At 44.2% G+C, this 22,178-nt stretch overlaps 2 protein-coding genes across 7 annotated transcripts in view; both read left to right on the top strand.

Moving 5' to 3' along the window:
- The window catches only part of RABGEF1 (RAB guanine nucleotide exchange factor 1), an 87,289-nt gene that overhangs the window by 5,605 nt on the left and 59,506 nt on the right, over nucleotides 1-22,178 (top strand). For 4 of the 6 annotated variants that reach the window (XM_067705982.1, XM_067705981.1, XM_067705984.1 and 1 more), the window contains exons 3-4: nucleotides 480-658; nucleotides 1,098-1,470. In XM_067705982.1, the coding sequence (XP_067562083.1) occupies nucleotides 480-658; nucleotides 1,098-1,470 (552 nt within the window). Of the gene's footprint in view, nucleotides 1-479; nucleotides 659-1,097; nucleotides 1,471-18,770; nucleotides 18,887-22,178 lie in introns of those variants that run through there. The other 2 variants (XM_067705985.1, XM_067705986.1) reach the window with 2 other exon arrangements.
- Nucleotides 13,885-16,300, top strand: LOC137206845 (large ribosomal subunit protein eL31-like). Its single transcript, XM_067705980.1, has one exon. The coding sequence runs from the start codon at nucleotides 14,510-14,512 to the stop codon at nucleotides 15,080-15,082; it is 573 nt and encodes a 190-aa protein (XP_067562081.1). The 5' UTR covers nucleotides 13,885-14,509; the 3' UTR covers nucleotides 15,083-16,300.

The following is a 22,178-nucleotide window of genomic DNA, read 5'->3' as shown; positions in this document are numbered from 1 at the left end:
AGGTGGACATGTTCTATATCTTGATGTATGTGGTGGTTGTGTGGGTATATTCATACGTGAAAAAGTAATTGGCCTGTACAATTAAGATGTGTACCTTTATTGGCTATTGTCTGTACCTCAATTCAAAATGTAATTAAGGGGCTAGATATCATATCTTCCCATTTTTCCTGTATATACTTAATAATTATAATAATAATGATACAATAACAACTACTAACACTTAGTGAGGGCTTGCTCTGTGCCAGGTATTTTCTAAGCACTTTTTATGTATTAACTTATTTAATCCCCTCATAACATTATGGGGTAGTTTTCTTATTTTCCCCCATTTTACAGAGGAGAAAGGGCACAGAGAGGTTAAGTTCACTTACCCAAGGTTACACAGCTGGCCATCTGGGTCCAGATCCTGTGCTCTAACCACTGGGTGGCACTGTCCGGATCCATTTACTCCTTCTCACCAACCCTCTTTCCTTCCTGCTCAGAGATGTGCTGAATTTCCTGCGCTCGGGGGACCTGCCGCCCCGGGAGCGCGTGCGGGCCGTGTACAAAGAGGCCCAGTACTATGCCATCGGGCCTCTCCTGGAGCAGCTGGAGAACATGCAGCCACTGAAGGGGGAGAAAGTGCGCCAAGCGTTTCTGGGACTCATGCCCTATTACAAAGGTGAGGGGCTCACTGTGCGGGGCAGTCGGGGTGTGAGGAGGGAGGGTAGCGAGGCATCTGTCAGTGCTGAGGTCTCCACCAGAACAAGTGGGTCATGGCTCGCCAAGACACCTGTCCTACTCAAGATGGGAGAGGATCCTGCTTCCCTTCCTGCCGCCCTCCCAGTCCCACAGGAAGATTCAGATGAAATAGGGACCACCTTGCCTGCAACGTCATCAAATCGCATTTCAGAAGGGTGGTACTCATCCCATCCCCTTTGTTTCCTTTTGCCCTGCAGAACCACGATTCCTGTTTAAGTTTGTGCCCTTCATGGGCCCAGAGTCCCTTCCCCAGGGATCTGTCTCTTCCCTCTTGGGTCCACTGTCACTGGGGCTCTCTCTGTGCCCCGCCCCCCTCCCCACCCCCGTCCCACTGATGGGTGACGTGTTCACCCCCGCAGACCATTTGGAGCGGATTGTGGAGATTGCCCGGCTGCGCGCCGTCCAGCGGAAGGCCCGCTTTGCCAAGCTCAAGGTCTGTGTCTTCAAGGAGGAGATGCCCATCACCCCCTACGAGTGTCCGCTTCTCAGCTCCCTGCGCTTTGAACGGAGCGAGAGTGACGGACAGCTCTTCGAGCACCACTGCGAAGTGGATGTGTCTTTCGGGCCCTGGGAGGCCGTGGCTGACGTTTATGACCTGTTGCACTGCCTGGTCACGGACCTCTCGGCCCAGGGCCTCACCGTGGACCACCAGTGCATCGGGGTGTGTGACAAGCACCTCATCAACCACTACTACTGCAAGCGCCCCATCTATGAGTTCAAGATCACATGGTGGTGAGTAGCCCTGGCAGGGAGCAGAGTCCTGTCAGGGAGGGTGTCCGTTCCCCTTGGCAGCTCTGGGAGCAAGGTCCCTGGAAGGGCTGCTGGCTGCCCCAGAACCTGCTGAGGTGAGGACGGGTCCTGAGGCACAACTCCAGGCGGACGGAGGTGCAGCCCCAGTCTCCTTGGCTGTACCTTGGGGCCAGGTTCAGGGCTGGTGGCCCACGAGGACTTGGTGCCTGCGCTCACCTGGCCTTTCCTCGAGGCACGGCAGTCTCTGCCTGAGGCTTATGGGGTCCGGCTAGCGAGGGCTTGACCAGGAAATCCAGAGAGGTTTTGTCACTTTCTTGATCTTGCAAGAGAGTTTCTGCCCTTTTTAGAGCCACGTTACCAAACTCACGTAGGCATAACCACTCCTCCATCCTGTTCAAGAGTCCCTTCCTTGTGCTCAGTGTATCAGTATGAATGTGGAACATGATGGGGGATTTACCCAAGGAGCCACCTAGAGCCCCTGGCTGAAGAAGGAACATTTTCTCTCCCTCTTCCCTCAACAGTAGCCCCACGCTTTGTTTTAGGATGTGGACTCTTTTCCTCCCAAAACATATTCTTCACCACCTTTTGGAGATGTAACCATAGTTGCCAAAGCCATGCACCAGGTTGGCCTTAGAAAAGCACAATGTTTACAGCCCTGCCTCAGGGCCTTGGCTCCTCCTACCTTCCACTAACCTTCCTTGCTTGAAGGGTTATCTTCTCATGGGGCTGGAATGCACATTTCAGGGACTCCTTTTGAAGATTCCCTAAGTCAAGCAGGCAAGATGCCTAGTTGTTGTGTTATCTTTGAGATGTAACATCCTTTCTAGAGGCTCAGAATACATCCTTGACTGCTATTCCATGTTAGGATCCAATTTGTGGTGAACCTCCTTGGATGGGAACCCCTGTTGCTTTTTCCTGCCAACGTTCTCCTTCTCGGAGATTGTCTATCTTGGGGAAGGAAAGAGAGGGCCGGAGGAGAGGCGCAGCTATCCCAGGAGCTGTGGGAAGAGAGCAGCAGACCTCCGTTATGTTTGCCTCTGCACAATTCGGAGAGAAAAAGATCCACCAGCTTCTGTTCACTGCGTTTCCTTCTCGCGCTGTCTGCAGCCTGGGGCAGCCAGTCGGGGTGTGGGCCTGCGCGCCCTAGAGGAAATGCTCTGCAGCGCCAGTCACTGGAACGGGGACGTGCCCGTGCTGCGTGCAGGGCTTCTCCCTGTAATCGTGATTGAACTTGACTGCTCCTGGCTGTTGTTGTAGGGAGATTTTTTTTCTGTCAGCCTCATCGGTCTCAGTCTTACAAGACCAGATTGGCGAGGAGGGTAGTGGGGGAGCTGAGGAAGAGAAGGCCAAGCCCTGGGGCCTTGGCTGAGCTCCTTCACGGGGCAGGGACCCCTTGGCCCCTGTATGGGAAGATTCCAGGGCATGGTCCCCCGCTCTTACACTGTATTCTTATGTGCGTGGAGCAGGTGTCCAGGCTGACATCTAAGGGGGCGGTCCAGTCAGTGGTTCAGGTTCTGAGATAACATGTTCTCTCCTCGTTCTCATCCGCAAACGGCTTGTCGCTTTTCCGGAGCTGATGTCCCTGCTTGGATCTTACCCCGACAGCACGGCTCTTGCCTTGTCCTCAGAGAAGGGTCTTTCATTTAAGTTGCTCAGATCGGCAAATAGATTGAACGCTAATACAGGTTCGTTTTTTGACAGACACTGAGGCAGGCTCTTCAGGAGGGAGCCAGTGTGAGGAGAGAGCAGATAGGTAAGCCCAGTGCCCGCAGTGATCCGACCTCGGCCCCTTCTCTTGCCTTCCCTGGCCCAGAGCATCACAGCACTCGGTTATTGAGAGTCCATACACATGAGACAGGGAGGGACTGGTTCACGCAAGCTCAAGTCAGCTCAAAATCAGGCCCTGAAGACTTGCTTGGGGCTTCAGGGACGCTGGATAGGAACGCTGTCCCTGCGCCTCTTGCTGGAGCCCCTCCATTCCTCTGCCCCCGTGTTGTCCTCGCGGAGGTGCTCTGTGCCGTCGTGGGGGGACAGGGCTGTGGCCAGTAGCCCAGGCAGAGCAGGGACACTGGCGGCCAGCTTAGAGCTCCTTCTACATGGAGTAAAAGAATTCGGTGGCCCTGTTTGGCCATCGTCTGTTGAGAAGCCAAGGCCAGGCTGCGAAGCACTCTTGGATGTGGAGGGTTTGTGGTGATCGCCTCCAAATAAAAGTCATATCTGAGGAAGTGACTTCTCCTAGTTGGGTCCCTTTTCAGCTGTCAGCGGCCAAGCCCAGAACATAAGAAGCGTTGGGTAAGGAAGGAGGGCTCCAAAAGACGGCTGCTTCTCCCAGATTGAAAGGAAGTCTGTCTTCATGGAATTCTTGTGTGTAACGTCCTTGGGTCAAACCAAGGGGCCTGCCTTTGGAGCTTCCCTTATGTTTGACTTTGGGTACCTTTTCTCCCAGGTGCTCCATTCACTGGTTGGGAAGGTGAAAGTTATAGGAAATAGGACCGCATGGTGCAATGCTAGTTGCAATTCAGTAAGAATGAAAAACTTAACTGCAGCTAAGTTTGAAAAGATTGAAACAAAACCACAGTGAAACCCAGCACACCATCCCAGGTGGGGGAATTCTTTGGGTAACGCTCTAAATAGAAGACATAGAGGAATCGTCACCATCCTTATTCTACCTCTGGTGAATTCAGCAGGCTGTCCAGCGCTTATCACGTGGAAAGCAGTCGACTGTGCTCTGAAAATTTCTGTTCTTTCTCTCTGGGGCTTGGGATGTTCTGGGAGCTGTCTGAGCCTTGTGCCTCAGGCTGCTCAGGTGATATAATCTTCCTGTTCTGGGTTGCTCCTTGGAGGACTAGGAAATTGACATCTGCAAGCCACAGAGTGGAGTGAGCCTCACTGTGTGATCTTGGTCTAAGTTGGATCCTGAAATGGTTAAGACAAGTAACAACAACAAAACAAAAACCACTCACACTAATCATTTTGATCCCAGTTAGAATTTCAGATATCATCCTTCTGCATACCTTCTGTCTGTATTTGATTGTGCTACAAGTGATTAAGCTTTCTCGGGTACCATTTTGCTGGGGCTCTTTCATGAAGGTGGCGCGCCTGCCTCGTGATCCTTAAAAGAGGGAGGCTTTATTCATCAGAAGCCAGAGTGTTGGGAACTGGGGTGGGAGAGGCACTTTTTGGAATTCTGGAAGAAACATACATGTATACATATGTTAATTGGAGGAAGGGTGGGCTGGCAGAGGGTCAGAGGAGGTGGGAACAGAGACGGGGAGGAGAGATAGGCAGTTGCCTCTGGGAGTGGGAGGTCACGGGGTGGTCGGTCGTCTTCCTTCTGTACAGTGTGGGCTTTGTGTACACAAGATAACGCTGCCTGTGTTTGTTCATTTCCTGTCTGTGAGCGCTTTGGTGCATGGAGCCTCAGTACCCTCACCTGGCATTAAAGTCAAGAATTAGAACCTGGGTGCTGTGCCTTTCTTGTTTAGAGACTTACTCTCCTCCCTCCTCCGCCCTCCACGCTGCCAGCAAATATGTGTTGATTTCTGCTTAAAACGTGGTATGTTTGGGGATGCCATACTAAATCAAACAGGCCCTTCCCTGAGACATGCGGCTGAGCTTCCGCCCTGACCTGAAGTTAAAGGGAGACAGGCCCCTGGAGGTTCCTCACCTGCTCTCCGTCCCGGCAGGCGTACTCACCTGTGCCCCCATATTTCTGGGGTTTATAGGCAGTGCTGGCCATTCGTTCATGACCCTCAGCTTCCTCACTTGACCATTCTGTCTTTTAGGAAGTGGGTTCACCTGATCCCTTACTGAAGACCCAGTGTTCCAGTAGCTGAAAGCCCTGTACATCTTTTCTCCTCTCCTGGCCCTATACCTCCAAGGCACACTCCAGTACCTCAGTAGGGGTCCCAGGGAGGCACCAGCATGGGCAGCCTCTGCTCCGTGTTCCTACATCTCCATGATGCTGGGATTGGCTGAGGCCAGCAATCCTCAGCCAATGAGTGTTGGAATACATTGGGTTGGCCAAAAAATTCGTTCGGGATTTTCCATAAGATGGTACACAAACCCGAACGAGCTTTTTGGCCAACCCAGTAATAAACAGATTCAAGGTCCAGAGGCACCATGTGAGTGTCTGTCCGTGCAGCCGCCTGGAGCGGTCAAGGTGAAACTGGCAACTTGGTCCACACAATGAGGGCAGGGCAGGTGTTTCAAACACTTTGGCTTCAGAAGATGCTGCATTACATGTGCAAGATCCCAAGAGGCCAGCAGAGGAACGGCAGCTCTGGTCGTAGCTGACAGAGAAGCCGCTTCAAGCTGCAGGTAGGTGCCCATGTGCAGCAGAGGCCAGCCAAAACCCAGAGCTTCCCAGAGCAGACACAGAAAGGGACAGTGTTCTCTTACAGCGGCTGACTGGCGTGCCAGAAGAGGAAACTGAACTCCTGCTCACCCTTTTGCCAACCATGTGCCTTTACATCCCACCCGTTCAAAGTGGAAAGTAACACAGAGACTCCTTGGGACCTTACGTCTGTCTCCGTGCCTGACTTGCACTTGGAGTCATTTGTATTAGTCAGGAGGGAAAAAACCACACGGTAATTTGAATAATATATATCTTTAATATAAATAGCTATTAATTATAGGAAGATTGGAGTAATGAGGGATTGGCTAATAAAGAGTAGAGATAACTATAAAGAATATAGGAGTAGCAGATGTAAGAAGCAGCCCCTAGGGCAGAGATGGAGCGTCCAAGGACGAGTACCCCGTCCCCCCAGAGCTGATACCCAGACCTTTTTTGGAGAAGGCGTGACCATGGCTCACCGAACAGTAGAGAAGTCATGGGGGAACTTGCTGGAAACCCACCCTCTGGGATGCTGGAAAAATCCGTTCCTTGGGAGGTGTCTTGCCGGAGGCCCTCCATGGCAAAACCACCCCAGGGGAGTGCCGGGGAAAGCTGTGGGCCTCTTTGTGCTGCTGACTACCCTGCATGGCAGGAGCTGGGTGCTGGAGAAGCTGTGTGAGCTGTGAGCAAGCCTACCTGAACCAGAAAGGAAACATCTCCCTCCTTGCAGTGTCTCACCAATGCCCTCTACTAACAAAGAATCATATCATGTTAGTCGGCAAAGGCAAAAAATACTCCTAAGTCCCAACCCAATTTTTGCGGAGGCAACGAAGGATGAATATGGGACTAAAAGGCAGTCAGTACCTGGCACATCATCTACATGTGCTGATGACTCTGCAGATGTATACTCCTGTCCAGGCTTCCTGCCTCAGCCTCGAATTATACACCCAATAACCTGCCAGATATGGCCACTTCAATATCTGTTAGCCATCTCAAACTTAATACATCCAGATGGAATTCCTGATCTCCCCTCCCACCCCAAACATCCTCATTCCACCTCCTCCTTCTCAGGAAGTGGCACCACCATGCACCCCGTCAACAATAACCTGCATCACCTTTCACTCCCCTCCTTCACCTTCCCCTTCTCCTTGCGATCCATCACCAAGTACTTGAATACATCTTCAAGCTGTATCGAGTTTTCACAGATTCGCTTGTTTGACTCCCCATCATCTTTCATCCTGAGTTACTACAAAGGCCTCCTGGCTTAATGTGGCTCTCAATTACCCCGACTAACCTATTCTCCAGAATAGTCTTTTGAAACGGTTGATTAGATCCTGCACTATGCTGACTTAAAACCCTTTGCTTTTTTCTTTTTTTAATTAATTTTTATTGGAGTAGAGTTGATTTACAATGTTGTGTTAGTTTCGGGTGTACAGCAAAGTGAATCAGTCATACATATACATATATCCACTCTTTTAAAAATTCTTCTCCCATATAGGCCATTAAAGAGTATTGAGTAGAGTTCCCTGTGCTATACATTAGGTCCTTATTATCTATTTTATATATAGTAGTGTGTATATGTCAGTCCCAATCTCCCAATTTATCCCTTCCCCCATGGTAACCATAAGTTTGTTTTCTACATCTGTGACTGTTTCTGTTTTGTAAATAAGTTCAAACCCTTGGCTTTTAAAATGAAATTGGAAAGGCTAACCATGTTTGATCTGGTTCCTGCCAACCCTTCCAGCCCCAACACACCACCCTGCTCCTTGTTTCCCATCCTCCACCCTGGCCTTCTTTCAGTTCCTGCCTCAGCTTTTTGTGATTGACATTTCCTCTGCCTGGGATGCCCTTCCCCCCACCCTTCTCATTTATGGCTGGCTCCTTTTCATATTTTATGTTCCAGTTCAAATGTTACATACTCAGTGAGACCTTCTCTGACCATGCCATCTAAAGCATACTCCCTCCCATTACCATCTATCACGTCACCCTATTTCTTTATAGCCTTTATTACCAATAGTAGTTGTTTGTTATGTCTCTATTTTCTTTCAAATAAGCCCCTCGAGGGCATAGATTTTGTCGCTGTTGTTCACATCTATATCCCAATGCTTGGAACAGTCAGTGCCTGGAAAAGAGGTGCTCATAGTCAAGATCTGTTAAACAATCTGTCCAGTATATGGACAGGAGACCACTTGGAGCATCTTAGTATTACCATGGCCTGTGATTAAAGTCAGTGGGAAACTGCAACAGGCCAATCCAGGCAGGATTACTAATGGCCCAGACCTTTCGTGAGTGAAAGTTTGGGTCACCCCACCAGGTAAAGAGGTTGAGTATGGAGATCAAGTTTGATATAAGGAGATGCATATGGGTGCCAAGTTGACAGGGGGTGGAGTTATGAGAGCTAATTGTATGTGTCATCTTGATTGGGCCACAGTGCCCAAATATTTGGTCAAACATTATTCTGGATGTTTCTGTAAGGGTGTTTTTGGATGAGATTTACATTCAAATCAGTGGACTTGGAGTAAAGCCGATTACCCTCCATAATGTGGGTGGACCTCATCCAATCAGTTGAAGGCTTGAATAGAACGAAAGTCTCCCTCAGGCAGAGGGAATTCTGACAGCCTTCTGTCTTCAGACTTCACTGAAACACCAGCTCTTCCTGGTTCATCAGCAGACTGCCTCTGAACTTGAACTGTAGTTCTTTCCTGAGCCTCCAGCCTGCCAGCCTCTCCCATCAGATTTTGGACCCACCAAGCCTCCACAGTCACATGGCCCAATCCCTTAAAATAATTATCTTCCTATATATACTGTATCTATCTGTCTGTCTATCCCAGGATATGTTCTCTCTCTATATCGTTATTCTAGAAAGAAATTTAGATACATCCTAGGAGAATATGTATAATGAAGTGCAAAGGTAGCATACCACATGTTTTGCCACCTTACCATTTTCATTCAACGTTATCTTTTGGAGATCTGTTCCTTTCAGTTCATGTAGAGCTGCCCCTCCCCCTCTTTAAAAATTTGATAGTATTCCATTAAAAATACGTTCCACAAAACTATTTAAAAATAGTTTCTGCTGCCTTTTGAGATACACATGCCTCTAACTATTTATCAACAGATTAATAAGCCTTTCCCACATTTAAGCAAATACAGCCCTCAGCTCTCTTGTTCTTGATATGATAAAGACTACTTAGAAACGTTAAAAAAAAAAAGGAAAAGTAAGATGGAGGTCTTGGGTTTTTTAGCTGATTGATTCTATAATGCTTATAGATTTGAGTCATGGTTGACCACAATATGGTTCAGCAAGAGAGAATGTACTCCTTTGCTTATGTGAATGATCTGTTTTCCTTGATTTTGGATCCTATGGAAAATGGCTTAAGTTACGTGGTTCCTGGATTGCTTCTCACTTGGGAACTTGGCAATTTGATGAGCCCTTCTGCTGTCACTAATCTGATTATCTCCCAGAGTCTATCCCTGCGGCTTTCCCCTGGGTTGCTGCATTCTTAGGCAGCCTTTATCTACTGCTGCAGAGATCGCCTTTGCCAGAAAACCAGAGAAGAGAGAGCGTCGCTTTCCTGAAAGCTAGAGAAGTCCTAGAAAGGAATTATGGGCAATCCTCACGCATTTGTTGAGGCCAGGGGAATGGCAGAGCTCACATGCCTATTCTTGGAGCCAAGGGATAGGGTCATCAATGGCTGAACTCTGTGGACTAATAATGTAGGGAGGTGCGGTTCCCCCAAAAGAAGCTAGGTAGACAAAAACCACACATCCTCTACTAGTTTTACAAAAGTGTATACTCTTTCTCTCTTCTGATAGGGACCTCTGTTTTCACTGGCAGACATTAGTCATAGCCACGTCTATGAGTTTAGCACAGATCTCTAGCTGTTAATGGTTTCTTAAAGTCTTGCATTCTGCAAAAACCAACAACAAAAAAAATTTCCTCTGTGGGGTGAAGTAGGAGAAAAGGGGGAGAGGGTCAAGTTTTAACTCCTTTTCTCTTTAATGTATATATTAAATGGTTTGATATTAGTTTTTGATGAACTGATACGTGTCCTATCATATAGCAAGTAGAAAATTTAATTCTCCTTCTCTATGATGGTGATGTGATTTTACTATTACAAACCAGGCAAGTCTCATTAAGAAAGATTTGTTTCTTTTATATAACTGCTGCAAGAAAATGTTGCAACTGACAAGGGCTTAATCTCCAAAATATACAAACAGCTCATACAACTCAACAACAAAAAATCAAACAACCCAATCAAAAATGGGCAGAAGACTTTAATAGACATTTCTCCAAAGAAGACATACAGGTGGCCAGTAGGTACATGAAAAGATGCTCAACATCACTAATTATTAGAGAAATGCAAATCAAAACTACAATGAGATACCACCTCACACCGGTCAAAGTGGCCATCATTAAAAAGTCTACAAATAACAAATGCTGGAGAGGGTGTGAAGAAAAGGAAACTCTCCTACACTGTTGGTGGGAATGTAACTTGGTGTGGCCACTATGGAGAATAGTATGTAGGTTCCTCAGAAAACTAAAAATAGAATTACCATATGTTCCAGCAGTTCCACTCTTGGGCATATACCTGGACAAAACTATAATTCAGAAAGAAACATGCACCCCTATGTTCAAGCAGCACTATTCACAATAGGCAAAACATGGAAACAACCTAAATGTCCATTGACAGATGAATGGATAAAGAAGATGTGGTACATATATACAATGGAATACTACTCAGCCATAAAAAAGAACAAAAAATGCCATTTACAGCAATATGGATACAACTAGAGAGTATCATACTAAGTGAAGTAAGTAAGATAGAGAAAGACAAATACTATATGATATCACTTATATGTGGAATCTAAAATATGGTACAAATGAACTTACCTACAAAACAGAAACAGAGTCACAGACATAAAGATCAGACTTGTGGTTGCCAAGGGGCAGGGGGAGGGAAAGGGAAGGACTGAGAATTTGGGGTTTGTAGATGCAAACATTTAGAATGGATAAACAGTCCTACTGTATAGCACAGGGAACTATATAATTGCTGCAAGAAATAATGGCTCAATGTTATATAAAGTCAAAATTCCTGTCTTAGTCACACATTATTAAAATTTGAAATGATAGGACAATTTGAACATGAAAATAAATAATTATAGCAATGGGTTATAACCCATTGAATAAATAAGAATCCATGAATTCATGTTGACACAAATGAATAAATAATTACATAAAAGAGGTAGAAAGGAAAGTTCTTAGAGTAAAATGTCACCTAATAAATATAGAGAAAGAATGATGGGGTTAGAAAACCTCCATTTAGCAACCATCATAATTATGACTGAATCATCATTAATCATCAAAGTATTTTCCTATAAATTACTAATTAATTATAAAGGTAAAAATAGTAACTTCACAGTGGAGACACCTGAAAGACTCCACCTTAATCATTAACCAAAGTTGTTAGCCAAAATGGGACAAACAGACATCATGCACATCACCTATCAATGCCTTGAGGAGAATACAACATTATGCCAGTGATTTTTCTGCCAAAAAATGAATAACCTGAATCTAATCATGAGAAAAAGTCGGAGAAACCCAAAGTGAAGAACATCTTTTAGAATGACCATCTTATACTTTACAAAAACGTCAAGATTATGAAAGACAAATTGAAATGGAAGAACTATTCCAGATTAAAGAAGGCTAAAGAGACATGGCAATTAAGTGATCCTGGGTTAGATTTGGGATCAGGAAAAACAATAGCTATAAGGGGCATTTTGGGGACAATTGAGAATTGAATAAAGGCTATAGATAATAGAATTTTATCAATGTTAATTTTCCTGATTTTGATAATTTTGCTTTGGTTTTTCTCAGAGAATATCTTTATTCTTAGGAAATACACACTGAAATATGTCAGCATCAAGAACCATGATATTTGCAAGTTAAATTCTTTAGGAAGAAAGTGAGATAGAGAGGGTGCAAATGATACAAATCTACAAGTTCAAGAAGCTCAAAAAACTCCACGTAAGATAAAGTCATAGGGCTTCCCTGGTGGCGCAGTGGTTGAGAGTCCGCCTGCCGATGCAGGGGACACGGGTTCGTGCCCCGGTCTGGGAAGATCCCACATGCCGCAGAGCGGCTGGGCCCATGAGCCATGGCCGCTGAGCCTGTGCATCTGGAGCCTGTGCTCCGCAACGGGAGAGCCCACAACAGTGAGAGGCCCGTGTACCGGAAAAAAAAAAAAAAAAGTCATAGAGACCCACAGCAAAACACATTGTAATCAAACTGTAGAAAGCCAAAGAAAAATACTATGGAAGCCAGAAGGGAGTCAGATGTCATTTTTAAAGTGTTGAAATAAAAACCTGTCAACCAAGAATTCTGTATCTGGCAAAACTATTCAAGAATGAAGGAGAAATTAAGACATCGTTACTAGTAGACCTGCTCTGTGAGAAATGCTAAAAGGACTTCTTTGGGCTGAAGAAAAAAGGACACCAGAAGAAGCCACATGGAGAAATAAGAACACCAGTAAAGATAAATACCTAGGTAAACGTAAAAGCATTATTGTACTAAAGGTTTATAACTCCTCTCTTTTCCCCTATGTGATTTAAAACACATATATGCATAAAACATTAATTATAAACCTGTGCTGATAGGCACACAATTTATAGAGATGAAATCTGTGACAATAACAGGATAAAATGAGAGGGACATAGTTGTATTGGAAGCAGAGTATATACTATTTTAAATAAGTTGGTATTATTCAAACTAAGTTGTTATGAGTTCAAAATGTCAATTGTAATCCCAAAGGTAACCACTAAGAAAATAACGAAAAAAATGTACAGAAAATGAAAATGGTAGGCTACAGAAAAACAATTAAATACCAAAATATGAGGTAATGGAAGAATTGAGAAAAAAAATATAAGCTATATAGAAAACAAGAAGCAAAATGGCAGAAGTAAGTCATTATTTAGCAGCAATTACTTTATTTGGTTTGTTTGTTTGCTTTTTAATATAGTCAATCGTAGCAATTACTTTAAATGTAAATAGATTACACTCTCCAATTTAAAGTCAAAGTTTGGCAGAACGTATTTCCCAAAAAGTTCCATCTATCTGCTCTCTATAAGAAATTCACCTTAGATACAAAAACACAAAGACGCTGGAAGTAAAAGGATGGAAAAATATATTCCATGAAAACAGTAACCAAAGGAGAGTTGGGGTGGCTATATTGTTAGACAGAATAGATTTTACATTAAAAAAAAGTTGGACTTCCCAGGTGGCTCAGTGGTTAAGAATCCGCCTGCCAATGCAGGGGACATGGGTTCGAGCCCTGGTCCGGGAAGATCCCCCATGCCACGGAGCAACTAAGCCCGCGCGCCTACAGCCCGTGCTCCGCAACAAGAGAAGCCACCACAGTGAGAAGCCTGCACACTGCAACGAAGAGTAGCCCCCGCTCACCGCAAGTAGAGAAAGCCCATGAGCAGCAATGAAGACCCAGTGCAGCCAAAAATTTAAAAATTAATAAGTAAATAATTTTTTAAAAAAAGGTTATAAGAGACAAGAAAGACATTATAGACTGAAAAAGATTTAATCCAACAAGATGATGTAACAATTATATGCATATATACACCTAATAACCAAGCACCAAATATGTATGAAACAAAAAAAAAAGGCAGATTTAAAGGAGACATCAACAGTTTTACAATCAGAGTTGGAGACTTCACTATCCCGCTTTCAATAACGGATAGAACAACCAGAGACGAGATCAGTAAGGAAAGAGAGTACTTGAATGACACTATAATCCAATGAGACCTAACAGACATATATAGAATACTTCACCCAACAATAGTGGATACACACAGAACATTGTCCAGAATAGAACATATGTTGGGCCACAAAGAAAAGCCTTAGTAAATTTTGAAAGGTTGAAATCATACAAAGTATCTTTTCTAATCACAATGGAATGAAACTAGAATCAGTAACAGAGGGAAACTCACAAAAATGTAGAAATTAAAAAACATGCTCTTAACCAATGGTCAAAGAAGAAATCACAAGGGAAATTAAAAAATACTTTGAGACAAATGAAAATGAAAACACAACGTACAAAACCTTTGGAATGACGCGAAAGCAGTGCTCAGAAGGAAATTTGTAGCCATAAACATCTACATTAAAAAAGAAGGATCTCAAATCAATAACGTAACTGTACACCTTAAAGGAACTAGAAAAATGAAGAGCAAATTGAACCAAAGCTAGCAGAAGGTGGAAAGTAAAGATTAGAGTAGAGATAAATGGAATAGAGAATAGGAAAACAAGAGAATATAGAAAATCAATAAAACCAAAACTTGGTTTTTTTTAAAGATCATCAAAATTGACAAGTCTTTAGCTAGATTGACTAAGAAAAAGAGAAACAAATTGCTAAAATCAGAAATAAAAGAGGGGACATTACTACTGACTTTACATAAGTGAAAAGGATTATGAGAATTCTATGAATATATGTGCACCAACAAATAGAATAACTAAATGTAATGAACTAATTCCTAGACACATAAATCCTACCAAGTCTGAATCACAAAGAAATAGAAAATCGGAATATACTTATAACTAGTAAGGAGATTGAATCAGTAGTCAGAAGTTTCCCAACAAGTAAAAGCCCTGGACTTTATGGCTTTGCTGGTGAATTCTACCAAATGCTTAAACAACTAATATCAATCCTCAAATTCTTCAGAAAGAAATTGAAAGTGGAGAGAGTGCTTTCTAACTTATTCAGTGAGGCCAGCATTGCCCTAATACTGAGCCAGATAAAGACACTACAAGGAAACTACAGACCAATACTCCTTAAGAACATTAATATAAAAATCCTCCCTTTCCAACCCGGGACGGGCAGGATGGCTCCGGCAAAGAAGGGCGGTGAGAAGAAGGGCCGGTCCGCCATCAACAAGGTGGTGACCAGAGAATACACCAACAACATTCACAAGCGCATCCATGGAGTGGGTTTCAAGAAGCGTGCCCCTCAGGCACTCAAAGAAATCCGGAAGTTTGCCATGAAGAAGATGGGAACTCCATATGTATGCATTGACACCAGGATCAACAAAGCTGTCTGGGCCAAAGGAATAAGGAATGTCCTATACCATATCCATGTGCGGTTGTCTAGAAAACGTAATGAAGATGAAGATTCACCAAACAAGCTCTATATGTTTGTTACCTATGTATCTGTCACCACTTTCAAAAATCTACAGACAGTTAATGTGGATGAGAACTAACTGTGCTTGTTCAATAAAGTTACAGAACCACCAAAAAAAAAAATTCCTCAACAAAATACTAACGAAGAATCCAGCAGCATATTAAAAAGGTTACATGCTGTGACCAAGTGGGATATATTCCCGGAATATACAATGATGGTTCAACATATGAAAATTGATCAAATGTTAATTCACTATATTGAAAAAACTACCCAATCTTCTCAATTGATACAGAAAAAGCTTGTGACACAATTTAATACCCTTTCATGATAAAAAACACTCCAAAAAACTAGGAATATAGATATAAGAAAGCTACATATAAAAAACCCATAGCTAACATTGTACTCAGCAGTGAAAGATTAAAAGCTTATCTGCTAAAATAAGAAAGAAGACAAGGATGACTGTTTTTGCCAATTCTATTCAATGTAGTATTGGAAGTTCTAGTTAGAGCAACTAGGCGAGAAAAGGAAAAGCCATCCAAACTGAAAAGGAAGGAGTAAAATTATGTTTGAAGCTGATATGATCTTATATGTAGAAAACCCTAAGGATTCCCCCCACCACACACACACACACACACACAACCTGTTAGAAGCAATAGACGAATTGAGCAATGTAGTAGTACAGAATCAACACAGAAATCAGTTGCATTTCTAATAATGAACAATCCAAAGAGGAAATTAGGAAAAGAGTTCCACCTACAATATCATCAAAAAGAATAAAATACTTAGGAATTAATTAAGGAGGTGAAAGACTTGTACACTGAAAACAGCAAAACCATTGCTGAAAGAAATGAAAGAAGATGTAAATAAATGGAAAGACATCTCATGTAAATTGGTTTGTTGTTGAATTTTAGGAGTTCGCTATATATTCTGGATAACAATCCCTTATCACAGATAGGTGATCTGCAAATATTTTTTTCCTATTCTGTGAGTTGCCTTTATACTCTGTTGATTGTTGCCTTGGATGCACAAAAGGTTTTAATTTTGGTAAGTCCAATATGTCTATTTTTTTCTTTTATTACCTGTGCCTTTGGTGTCATATCTAAGAAATTATTGCCAAATCCAATGTTTTGAAGCTTTTCTCCCCCGTGCTTCCTTCTAAATTTTCTCTCTTACATTTAGGTCTTTCATCCATTTTGAGTTAATTTTTTTACACGGTGTTGGGTAAGGGTCCAACTTCACTCCTTTGCATGTAAATTTTATATTATATATATTTTACAATTAAAAATAAAGTTAAAAAATTAATACCCTTTGATTAGAAAAACACCCAGTAAACCAGGAATAGCAGGGAACTTCCTCAACATGATAAAGACCATGTATGAAAAACCCACTGGTAACATCGTATCATGGTGAAAGACTGAAAGTTTTTTTCGCTAAGATCGGGAACAAGACAAGGATGTGTAGTTTAAGCACTTCTATTAGTATGTTTTCATTTCTCTCTGGTAGATTCATCTTACCTAACTTTTCTGCAGAATTTGACTCATCTGATCAATCCCTTGGCTTTCTCTCTCTCCTTAGCCTCCACATTACTCCTCTTTTATAGTTTTCCTCTTTTTTTTTTTCTCTTTGATGGCTCTTTTTCTTTTGATACACTCCAAGATTTACTCTTAGCCCTCTTTTATCTTTACTTTTTCCAATGGGACTGATTTTTATGAGTTAATATGCAAAACAACACATAAATTGAAATAAAGAATAATACATTGAGTAGCCATATACCTATCACCCAGCTCAAGAACTAAAACATTGCCTGCTCAGTTGACTGTACCTTTGGTGCCCCTTTCCAATAGCCTTCACTGCCACCCCTTCTCCCAGAGGGAAGTGTGGTAGTTTGTTGCATTAATGGCCCCAATGAGTCAGACTTTGTCCTCACTTTTGCTAGTCCTCTCCCACTTTGACTTTGGAGTTTGCCCCTTACCTTTTGATCTCTTCTCCTTTCTCTCCTCAATTCACTGCTACAGCTACACAAGTTGGCATCAGGAGGGCCTTTGCACTTGCTGTTCCCTGTGCCTAGAACACTCTTGCCCAAATACTTGCATAGTATTGTAGTATAGCTAGCTCCCTAACCCTTTGCTCTGGTCATCTTCTCAGCCAGGGCTTTCCTGTCCACCCTAAAACATCAAACTTCTTGGTTGCACTGGCTATCCCTCTCCCTTGCATTATTCTTTTCCATAGCAATGGTCACTATCCTATGTAATTTTGTAAATAATTTATTGTTTGGTGGCTCCTCCACCTCTTCCCTAGAATGTAAGCTTCTCAGCTTAGGTACTTTTTTTTTTTTTTTAATAGTCTGGTATCCTCAGCCTAGCATACATTAGGTACTGTAGGGGAGGGAAAATAATTTTCCCTCTGCTCTTCTGAGTTCTTGGCTGAAACCCTTATAATAAAAGAGTAACAAAGAGGAAAACAAATAGAGATTTGTTAACATGTATACCTCACATATACATAGGAGATACCCAGGGAAAAGGCTTAGAATGCCAACTTAAATACCATTTTCCGGTGAAGACAAACAAGGAAAGGTGTCTGTTGGGGGGGGTGGGGGGAGGGGGGAGACCAGTTATGGAGGTGACCAGGGAAAGAAAAATAAACAAGCTAAGAAGTTTGTTATACAGATTTAAGTCAGTGTCTTCTCCACTGATGAGTCTCTAGTGATTTATTAGAGTTGTCCTTTTCTTCCAGGTACAGAGGGGGAGACACTTTTACAAATAGCGATTTCCTTCATAAATGTATGTTTCCCTTACAAAAGGTTAACTTCTAGTTTATTTTCAGGGCTTCTCTGTGTTTACTTTCTCAGAATAAGCCCTATGTCAAAGAGGCATATTTTGGGGTGGCATATTCTGCTACCTTCCAGCGTTTAGGAATAATTTGAGGAACAAATCAATCTCCATTTTGCAAATAACGAGCAAAGACTGAGATATTAGGCAAACTGTCCAAGATCACAGAGGCAGCATTTAGCAAACCTGGGATTCCAACCCAGGGCTCCCTCCCAGACACTGTACTATAGTATTTTCTTTTCTGTCTCTTACTTATTTATTTATTTTCCAGTCGTGGCTGCGCTTTGTGCCATAGATGGCATCCAGAATACAGAGGCAGCTGCTGTCTCCAACATTCCTGAGATGGGAATCACGGAGAATTGGATTCCATTTATAACTCGACCATTAATACTGTGTGACACTGGCTAACGTATTTAACTTCTGGAACTCAGTTACGCTCGGCTGTAAAACCGGCTAATAGATCAGCCAATCTCTTTTAAGTCCTCTAACTCAAGAACTTTTAAAATCCTAAAATCCGTGTGAAGCGATGGGATTCATTAGTTTCTCAGGCAGCCTCATTCCCTACGGGATGGAACCTCCACTGGCCCAAACACCGCTCTGCCGCAGCCTTTGCCACCACCTCCCATTCCAAGCTAAGAATGGGCAGTGTCACCCTCAGGCTACTCCTAGTGGGATCCCGGTAGCAGGGGTTGAGGAAAAGACAAGGAAAACACCCGCTTCTCCGCTGGCTCCCGAACGCTCCAGGTCAGCGCCCCGGGGCCAGCGTCGAAGCCGCCTCCTTCCCTTCGCCCTACGGCTTTGTCGGTGCCGTCATCCACGCCAGCCTCGCACCCCCTCTCCACCCAAGGCAAACTCGGACTGGCACCCTCATCGTCCCGGCGGCGCGCAGAGGCCCCGGAAGTGACGTCCGTGCGTGCGTGGCGTGCGCGCGCGGCGCCGGGGGCGGGGCTGCGAGAGGGAGGGCCGGCGTGAGGGCGGGTTGTGACTAGCACCCGGACCTACTCCAGCGACGCGGAGAGAGCGGCGGTCTGGACGTCGGTGGAGCAGCAGGTGAGGTACGGGGCGGATGGACGGGGGCCCAGGGCGGCGTCGGGGCAGTGGGGCGGCGGCGCCGTACCGGTGACGGTTACTGGGTCATTGGTCCGGGCTGTACACCCGGTTGGGGCCGTCTCGCACCGGTGCCTCCTGCCGCCCTCCGGCTCAGCCCGGGGCCCGGCGGCGCGGCCCTGGCCGGTCCCAGGCCGTCGCCGGCCCCCCTCATCCTCTGCGTGCTCGGCCTGCCCGTTTCGGGCGCTCGTCGCCAACTTCTCCGAGGCCCGGCCCAGCTCCGACGGGCAGACACGTATCGTTTCCTGGCCGCCGCCTGCCACCCGTCCACCCATCGCGGGATGGCTGTGCTCCAGCCGGCTCCCTCCTCACTGTCCAGTCGGCGGAGTGCCGAGGGACACCTGTAGTGGTGGCCGGGCGGGTCGTGCCCCGAGCCCCTCGGGGACCTGTCGCAGCCCGGCCTGGGCAGGGGCGCCGGGACCTCAGGGACCCGCGTCGGTCTCGGGGAGGGAAAGGTCCTGGAGGTGGGAGGATGCTCTCTTTCGCAGCGCGGGGACTGGAAGACTGGTCCTAACTTTCGCCCCGTGGTTGAGGGCGAAGTTGTGGGCCTGGGGTTAGGAGCAGAAGTCCCTGCTTCCGAATCGTCTCGGAGGAGAGCAGAGGTGATGCCCATCACGGAAGTTTAGTCGACAGGGTGGAAGGACTCAGGCGCTTCAGAGAATAGGTCAGAGCCTGCTGGTGGTGTCTCAGCGCTGGTGACCAAGCCCTGTGGTTGGGAAATGTGTCATTGGGCGCCGGGACTCGCCTAGCAGAGAGATTAGATGTGAAAATTTGTCAGGATGAGTTCACAGCATCACTGGGGAATAGTTTTTTTTTGGGGGGGGATCTGAAGAGTTTTGTTTGTTTGAGTTTAAAAAATAGTTGTACCTGTTTTCTCAGTAAATCTAAAACTGCAAAACAAACCCCCCAAAATCTATCAAGGTTACTAATTAAAATAGTTGTACCAAGAAAGCTTGCTGGAGTTGCAAGGAGATTTGATTTTACTTAATCCCTTTAATGATAAATAATGTTAATTTTAAGAGTTACTGGTTCTTAGGTGGAAGATTAAGGTGTTCAAGTATTTGAATTTTTATTGACCTTCCAAGCAATCATTTTCTTCTCTCTAGAAGTTAGCCACTTCAGGAGAGAGGGACAGCGAGGATACTCGCCATGCAGTGTGGTGAGCAGCAGAGCCCAGAGGGGGGACACCCCAGGTGTCTTGAGGGACTGCAGGGCGTGGAGGGTGGAGGAAGGTACCAGGGAATATTTCTGGAAGTGTCTTGAAGAATGAGTAACATTCAGCCTAACAAGGTGGGGTGAGAATTTTAGAGGTAGTGGGAATGTGGACGTGGGGCAACTAAAGGAGAAGAGGCCAGCAACTCCCAGGAGGTGGTTTTTGAAAAGTGAAAAAATGCAGGCAGAGGTGGGTGGCAGATAGGGGCAGAGATGCAGGAGATTCTTGGGCGTTTCTCTGATGGTGACAGAACCAGGAAAGGGTTTTAAGGAGGGTTATTTGCCTGCTTAACACACGGGCTGCTATGTGGCTGATGAGGATTGTGCCCTGTATAGTGCTTGATTATGTGCTAGCTTGTATTTTAATCGTTTCTGCTGTTAAATGTTTGAATTGATTTTTTTTTTTTTTTTTTTTTTTTTTGCGGTACCCGGGCCTCTCACTGTTGTGGCCTCTCCCGTTGTGGAGCACAGGCTCCGGACGCGACGTGCAGGCTCAGTGGCCATGGCTCACGGGCCTAGCCGCTCCGCGGCATGTGGGATCTTCCTGGACCGGGGCACGAACCCGTGTCCCCTGCATTGGCAGGCGGACTCTCAACCACTGCACCACCCGGGAAGCCCTGAATTGAATTTTATATTCATTTACTAATTGTTTGTATGAGAATGTGTGACCCTGCTTATTTGTAAACTTCTATAAACAGGAATTCTGCTTTTATCTCTTTGCATCTCAATCCAAGTCAGGCATTCATGAGTGTTCCATCAGGACGATGAGCAATCATTGATTTCTGATGTTGATTTTCAGTGAAAAAAAGACTTGACCGGTACTTATTTTAATATCTATGTATAGAAGAACTAAGGTCTTGTTTCACTTACTCTTCTCAGTCTTTGGCTAGAGACATAGAATTTCTGTGTTGACAATGTGAGTTTAATTTTTGGCACATGTGTTTATATTGGTTGCAAAGTAAACATCTCTAGCAGAGATGACCCATCCCTAAAATATAGGAGATACCTATGTGACATAACATACCTGTCTATTCTGTGAGGTAGAATAGAAATGCTCTTAAGTAGCTTCTTAACCCAGCAGTAAAGTTGTCACCCTAAAAAAAAGTTTCACAGTAGAGGCCAAACATTTTGAAAGTCATATAAATGTTCATTTCTGTCATAAAGCATTGTAGGAACATAATGTATGTTGTTTCACATGACTGAAAGGCCTTGAAATAATCTAGACTATTGTTTGTTGAATAAACACTTAGGAGAAACAACGATTGACTCATCTTTATCCCACATAATATTATGTGGCTCTTACTTTATCTGTTTGTTATTTAGATAAAGCTCCTAAAATGCTTTAAGAAAAGGCTATACTTTATGGTGCTGCTTTCAAGTTACCCTGGGAGATTCCTGTTGTTGATGAAGTTACTGTTGTTGGGGTAGGCAGTGTAATTTTTATCGTGTAGTAAAACAGTTTTTCACGTCTCTGGTAGCATAGCTCACTTGTTTGTGGTCACTAGGAGGGTGAAGGACTATAATTATAATCAATTAGATAAATTTGTAGTTAGAAGTTATGATCAGAATGCTAAGTATGAGTTCATGATAGGGTAAAATTTTACCCACTAAGAGAATATTAAGCTTTTTGTTTTGCTCAGATGACAGCAATAAGATTACTGAAATCCCTGAAGCAGGAATGTAGCAAGAGCATTTGGGGCTTTAAATTCTGTGCTGTCTCCCAGTAAGGAAAGCATCCCCTGTGCTAGGCACAGGGCAACTCAGAAGGAGCTGTACAAAAATTTTATAGATCATTTTTGAAGCTAGCCTATTCAGTTCTCATTCAGAATAAATACTCAAATGCAACTGCATTTGTGGTGATTTCGTCTGTATTTTAAAAATAAAAATGACTTTTGGGGGATTTTTACATGGGATATATTTACAAGTTTCTGTGTGCTCCACAGTTAAAAATACATAATGAAAGTGTTTTATTTTGGTAGTTCCTCTGTTGTTAGAATTTCCTAATTTTAAATATAATGTTTGCTACAA

Source organism: Pseudorca crassidens, chromosome 15, assembly GCF_039906515.1.
Source record: "Pseudorca crassidens isolate mPseCra1 chromosome 15, mPseCra1.hap1, whole genome shotgun sequence".
NCBI lineage: Eukaryota > Metazoa > Chordata > Mammalia > Artiodactyla > Delphinidae > Pseudorca > Pseudorca crassidens.
This window is presented reverse-complemented; position numbering and strand designations above follow the sequence as displayed.

What these genes read in the sequence shown, in the direction of transcription:
- LOC137206845 (XM_067705980.1), top strand. Translation starts at nt 14,510, where the DNA reads ATGCTTAAACAACTAATATCAATCCTCAAATTCTTCAGAAAGAAATTG.